At 45.6% G+C, this 7,149-nt stretch overlaps 1 protein-coding gene across 2 annotated transcripts; it reads right to left on the bottom strand.

Moving 5' to 3' along the window:
• Positions 1–243: 243 nt before the first annotated feature.
• On the bottom strand, positions 244–6,461 carry LOC125509211 (serine/threonine-protein kinase PBL34). Of its 2 annotated transcripts, none has more exons than XM_048674124.2 (6): positions 5,722–6,461; positions 2,475–2,812; positions 2,243–2,378; positions 1,915–2,051; positions 1,700–1,823; positions 244–1,034 (listed from the first exon to the last, which is right to left on the bottom strand). In XM_048674124.2, exons 1-6 carry the CDS (start codon positions 5,966–5,968, stop codon positions 517–519), a joined length of 1,500 nt encoding a protein of 499 aa, XP_048530081.1. In that variant the 5' UTR covers positions 5,969–6,461; the 3' UTR covers positions 244–516. The 2 variants fall into 2 exon arrangements, with proteins under 2 accessions (XP_048530081.1, XP_087382280.1); XM_087526154.1 differs by having other exon boundaries at positions 2,475–2,809.
• Positions 6,462–7,149: the final 688 nt, after the last annotated feature.

Below are 7,149 nucleotides of genomic sequence, written 5' to 3'. Positions count from 1 at the left end.
AGAGCAGGATAAATGTCCTATCCTATCTCTCTCTATACGCAAGAAGCAAGCGAGGAAATGGAGTCGAGCTCATGTGACCGCAGACTGCAGCACTTGTACGCGCACAGCAATACGAAAGATACCTACGAAAACGCGTGCGTGCGTGCCAAGCCAAGGATGACTGATTGGCTGCCCTGACTTGCCATCTCTTTTCCAAGTGGCACATGGACTGTTCCCCAAACAAGTGCCACCCGAGGGAGGACGAAGAGCAACTTCACATCATTTTTCCAAAGAGATGTATAGCAGCATCCAGTTGAGATTAACCTTCAACGCAAAGCATCCACGAGAGATATCTCAACGCCTACATCTTCTTTTTCCACCTATATCTTCTTCACATGTCAAATCTACACGACACACAGACATCAATTCATGTCGCACAACAATGTTCACACGCGGCACCTGCCGCCCCGACCCAAGTTCCACCACCCCGAGAGACTCTAGGTTCGACCAGGATTACCAAGCGACGCGGAGCTATGGTTATTTCACGTTCGGCTTTGGTGAGTAGCGAAACGGGGACGCGCGGGGGCCATCAGACATGCTCCTCATCGGCTGCTGCCCGTTTGCGCTTGCGCGGGCAAAAGACCCGTGCACCTTGAGGCTATGGCTGTTCCTGCCGTTCATGCTGCTCGAATGTGCCATCCTCTCCGCTTGCATCGTCTGGTAGAAGTAGGAGGAGCTGGCCATGTCCTTGAGGTTCAGCAGTGGCTTGAGAGCTTCAACCACTTGGCTCATCAGCGGCCGGGCTTTGGGGTCCCGGCTCAGGCATGCGCGTGCCAATTGTGCTGCCTTCTGGGCACCTTTCACAGAGAAATTGCCCTCCAGCCGAGGGTCGACTAGCTTGTAGAAACGCTGTCTCTCTCCTAGGAGGGGGCGCGCCCACTCCACAAGGTTGTGCTCGCCGTTTGGGCGGTTCTTGTCCATTGACCTTCGTCCTGACATCATCTCAAGCAGCACCACACCGAAGCTATAGACGTCACTCTTTGATGTCAAATGACCTGAAAATACGTATGAAAGCAAGTAACATTAGAACAAACATCGCGGAACTGACCACTATAAGGAAAAGGCATCTATCTCAAAAATAAATAAATAAAACTTTAATTGAACTATGCAACCAAGCAGCATTCCAGTATCAAGCACCAACAATGCCTTAAAATTAAGAAGACACTGGGATCTGCATTAGCAAAATACTTCCTCCGTAAACAAATATAAGACGTTTTAGATATTTCAATATGGACTACATACTGACTGAAATGAGTGAACAAATACACTAAAATTCGTCTATATACATTCGAATCAGAAAAGAGTTAGAACGTCTTATATTTGTTTATTTATGGAGGGAGTAGTTAATGTTGGTAGATTAGCGCATATTATTTTTGCCAGGAAATCAGTTATACATGAGTACATTAAGGGTTTCTAGCATGAATGGATAGATGCACTCAAATTAGTTACACCCGACAAAGCCGAGAAATTGCTCAAACTGTATGCCTGTATCCTGCCACTTACCACTATCCAACAAGCATCATTTCATATCTTTACGTCAATAACAACGATCATATGATGCATAGTAACCTACACAGGTACTCCAAATCTAGCTAACTTGTTTCTGTAAGTATCTTTCACTCTTCCAGAGCTGGCAAGTTATATCTGATGAAGCACTTACCTGTCATGACATACTCTGGAGCTGCATAACCATAGGTTCCCATTACTCGAGTAGACACATGAGTCTTGTCACCTACAGGACCATCTTTGGCAAGCCCAAAATCTGAGAGCTTTGCATTGTATTCCTGCAAGAGCAACATGTACATGTATGAACAGGATGCAACTATGTGAGTCATGTGATGCGCAATGAAATAAATTCAATGATTCGATACTTACCGAATCTAGCAGTATATTAGATGTTTTAAAATCACGATAAATGACTGGTCTTTCTGCTTCTTCATGAAGGAAGGAAAGACCCTGTGCTGCCCCAAGAGCAACTTTCATTCTGATGGACCATGGGAGAGGAAGAGACCCTATATATGAATCAAAATTTATGTAAGCTTCAAATTTCCACGAAATAATTAATATTTTCCAACTGAGTGATGCAATGGGCAAACACTTTGGAACATGTTATCCTCAAAAGAAAACAATGATGAACAAAACGGGACAAAGGCTCTATGAAAATTTTAAAGCTTCAAGGGCTTGAGAACTGGTCAGTACATACTTCTGAATAGATGATTATCCAAACTTCCGCGCGGCATAAATTCATATACCAGCAATCTTTGGTCATCTTCAACACAGTATCCAATTAATTTGACCAAATTGGGATGGTGAAGGTTACCAAGGAAGTCAACTTCTGCCTGCAAATAGAATATGGGGGAGAATCATTGGGAGTCCTAATGAAATTGGATAGTGAAGATCAAAATAAACATAGCTTGAAGTAACAAAGCACATACCACCCATTCCTTGTGCCCTTGAAGACCATCATGATTGAGCGTCTTGACAGCAACTGTAAGACCTGTACCAGGTTTCACAGGCGCAGTTCCATTCTCTTCGATCCACCCTTTAAACACACATCCAAAACCCCCTTCACCGAGAAGACTCTCGGGTCGGAAGTTCCGTGTGGCACATTTTAGATCACTGAATCCAAACTTGCGCAACTTGGAGGAAACCTTTATTTCCTCTCCAGCTTTAGATGCTGATGAACTGCTCTCAGCATTACTAGTAGATGTCGAGCCTGAGACTACTGACACAACAGGTTGGTTCCTGCTACCATGTTCTGCTGACTTTTCTGCTGTTCCATGCAATGGATAACAGTTTTAGTATACCATAATAAGATAAGAATGTCCCCACGGTAACAATAAGAATAAACATAATTTCAATCTACACAGCCAAGTCTGAGGTATCCCTGAAGGACAGCGAAGTGTAATTTTAACTTTTAAGAATGGGGCATACAGAAACACATACTAAATACAACTAACTCATATAACAATAGCGAACTCCCTAAGAGATGTTTTGGTGCTTGGGACTCACAAGATCTGTTCATCAACTATAATCCGATGTCTAGAGGAAGAGGTACTGGTAGAAATGTATTTTAAGTTGTAGCACATGTACCAACTTCAAGAATAAAATGATATTTTAAATACGCAACTCCATGTATACCCACAAGGCCACAAATATGAATCTAAGTAACCGAAATAAACCTACATATTTCTATCACTGCATTACAGAAGAGCAAATTAGAAAAGCTGGCAGACACAACTAAACGACCTTGCAAGTTGCTGTGGTTACTCACGCTCTTGATTAGAAAGAACTACAATTTCTGCCAGCTTGAAGAAGCAAGTAGTAATGCGAGGATGTAGGTGGGAAATCGGAGCATAGATGCATTAGGAGAGGCTCAACAGAAATGCTCCAAGTGACTATTTGACAAAGAATGGCAGTATTGGACTTCCTTTTTTAGAAAAGCAGTGCTGGACTTGGAGAGGCTATTAATTACCAACTTAATCTTGTTTACAATACGCTCACACCAGGATGCCATTTCACATATCAGTTGCTGGTATCGTTGAGTGCAGATACCTGGTCGTACCTTTCAAGAATCAAGAAACATCTCTCTCCTAAATAAATACCTAGTTGAATAGGCAACCATTTAATCATAATTTTCCAATAGAAGAAGCAGAGATAGGCTTCTCCTTCAAATACCTAGCTGAACAATCTACCCTTTTTTTTACAAAATTCGGAAAGAAGAAATAGAAATAGGTTTCTCTGAAGGAGAAGGGGTTCACTGACAAAGGTTAATAAACATGACAGAAATACGGACCCATATGCCAACTGGAGTCCTTTCTCGTAGCTCTACATCATGCTTTAGCTCATGATTTTAGTTCCAAGGCATAAGTACAAACACAAGGCATATATCCTCGAATTAGAGGAAAATTAAGTAGCTGGCTAGATTCGGTCCTTATATCATCCGGTACCATGTTAATATGTAATTTCTTCATGCCTAAAATTCTGAAATAATCTAGTTAGCAAGTGGAAGAGAATCAACTAAGGACTGTTTGGTATTAAAGTTGTTACTTACCCAAACCACTGTTCTTGTCTACTTTAGATTACAAACTACATAAAGAGGTCCGTTAGGCCCATATGATAAACATTGTACCAGAATTAGCACTGGCCAGCACAAGCCTAACATAACTAACTAGATTTCACAGCATGGCATAAAAATGCAAAAGTAGACCTAAATTATCTACTCCCTCCGTCTGGAATTACTCGTCGAAGAAATGGATGTATCTAGACGTATTTTAGTTCTAGTTACATCCATTTTTATCCATTTTTGCGACAAGTAATTTGGGACAGAGGGAGTATCTGAGATCACCACTTATTGTCTGTAAGAAATAGTTTGCCACTAGCTAAACCAATAGGGCTTCATAAAGCAGCTATATTGATCTCTCATGCATTCTAAATTATACATTTCCATCTATGGATGAAGCAAAAAGTCTTGATGAATATGATTTGAGAAAGCGGTTACTATTTTAAACATCAGACAGGGGATGATCAACAAAATCAGAGTCAGGTAGGTGAGTGACATTATATTATCAAGTTATCAACATCCATTGTGATTGATTGTGCATCATTCTCATTAAATTGTTACAGGATTTAGTGCAACCTGTGTGAAGCAACAACATACCATGCTATTCTAAAAATAGATACTCATGAAAGCACTCATGCCACTAGTCCCACATGTACACTTGCTATTCCAGAATCCCACCCTTCAATTTCACATTAATTAATTAGGTGATGACGACATCTGAATCTCAGCTAGAAATACGGTGCTCAATGTTCGGTAAAATTCACCAACTATTTCACGATTAATGTGTTTTGTCGGCTTGTCATACTACTAGGACATTTCTACATTCATTGCTTGACAACGTGGCTACGACCAAAGATTATTGTGCCCAGCTGCACTAGTGCACTCACACATAGTTCACTCAACTGTCCAGCAATTTTACCACCAAAACAGACACATCCTCAGCATTAAAAATCTAACGAACTGTAACCGACTAACAGACTAACAGCTGAGCTAGAACATGCAAAACTGCATCAAACCGAAACATCCAAAACGACATCGTGAACGTGGCACACGTCATCACCATTAACAGAATAACAGTTCAGCTAGAAATGCGGTGCTAAATATGCAACAGAATACTAGAATTCGCTAAGTATTTCACAATTTATATGCTTTGTTGGCTTGCCATACTAATTGCTAGTACATTCATTTCTCGACAACGTAGCAACGGCCAAAGATTTTTGTGCCAAGCTGTACTCACATGTAGTTCACTCAGCTCCACAGCAATTTAACCGCCAAAACACACACATCCTCAGCATTATAAGAATCTAACAAACCGTAACCGCCGACCAACTACGACATACATTAATCAAACCGAAACATCCAAAACAACACGTGACCGGCGGCGCACGCTCGCAAGCATTAACAGCCTAACGAACCATAACTGACAACCAACTACGGCATCCGTTACATGGAATCTGAATCTGAACATCCCAAAGCGACACTGTGGAAGAGGCACACACCATCAGCATTAACAACCTAACAGGCTAGTATAGGCCATGACCAACTAGGGCATGCATGCATTGCATCAACCGCAGACATGGAAAGCAGCACCGCGCGCGCGCGAGAGAGAGAGACATTACCGCCGTGCGTGCTGGCGCTGCTGGTGGAGGTGTCGACCTTGGAGCGCGGCTGCGGCGGGCAGTTGCCCATGGGCCACAGCCGGATGCAGCACCCGGTGGCGACGCCGGCGTCCTCCTCGCCGCCCTTCCGGGGCATGCGGCGGCCGCGCCTGCTGCTGCGGCGGCACCATCCCCACCTCTCCCGCTCCTCCTCGCCCGAGCTCTCCCACCCGTCGAACTGCCCCAGCTCCGGCGGCGCGAGCCCCATGGGCTACCACCACCTCCTCCCCCTCGCGAAAAGAGCCTCACGAAGATCCCGCCGCCACACCTCCGAATCGCGTCGAATCAGCTCGCTCCCCCGCACGAGCGCCACCAGATCGGCCTCAGGGAGGACCAAACACCCACGTCCCCCACACGCAGCCGCCGAAACCCTGGCACCCCACGAAACCCAGCGCCTCCGCCGAATCCCGTCAAATCACACCAATCTCCAAGCACCAGCGAGCCATCCGCGCCGAACCACCGCGTCTCCCCCGGCAGCACCCCCGCCTCCGGACCACCGCATGAGGCGCCCACCGCGCAACCGAAGCAGGAGGCGCGGATCGCCCGGACGCGGCGGCACACCTTCTCGCTCCTCTCCGGCGGCGGCCTCCGCAGCAGCGCAGCAGCGAGTCGGGGAGGGAGAGAGAGAGGGAGAGGGGAGTGGGGAATAATAATAAGCGAGAGAATAATGGATGGATTGCGCCGAGAGGGAGAGAGGGACAGGGCAGCGGAGGAAAAGCACAGATGTTCCTCGCGAGCTCGCCCCTTTTTTTCCCCTTTCGCGAGCACGTGGCCGACGTGGCCGCCTTTTCCAGCGTGCGGCCGCACGGCCCCGCCGCGCTGCCGACGCGGCCGACGACGTGTGCGCCGACGTGGCCGGCGGCTCTGCGGAGTGGGACCGGGACGGACGGGCCTCTGCCTGGCATTCCTTCCGAAACTGGTGGCAGCGCCATGATTGATTGAGACGGATGAGTAGTTGCGTTTGGTTGAGCTGTTCCCTGCAAAGTTTCTTCTTAGCCGTCACGCAGAAGCAGCAACGTGATGGCTAGTTTATGCATGCGTGAATTTCTTCTTGCCATTTTCGGCTCTAAAGTGTAGTATAGTACAGTAGGCATGTACTTCTTTTCTAAAAAAAAGTTTCAGATTTGTTATAAAGTTATAATTAGCAATGCAAACCACCTCAAATATAGTAAAAATGACATCGACACCTCTAGACCATCAAACAACCGCTGCCGCTGTTAGAACGAGCCGCGGACGCCATAGTTGTCATGTCGGACTCTTGAATATATCTGAAACAACCAATAAATCTCACCGTTGCGCATGCAAGATGAGAAAATTTTAACCCAGACAACAGGAATCTACGCCGAAGCTTCGTCTACAGCGTTTCGATGGACGAACTCGAAGAGGATC

This window comes from Triticum urartu, chromosome 5A (genome assembly GCF_056163025.1).
Source record: "Triticum urartu cultivar PI428250 chromosome 5A, HENAU_Tu73, whole genome shotgun sequence".
NCBI classification, from domain to species: Eukaryota; Viridiplantae; Streptophyta; class Magnoliopsida; order Poales; family Poaceae; genus Triticum; species Triticum urartu.
Note: the sequence above shows the minus strand (reverse complement) of the source record. Positions and strands in the feature narration are given on the sequence as shown.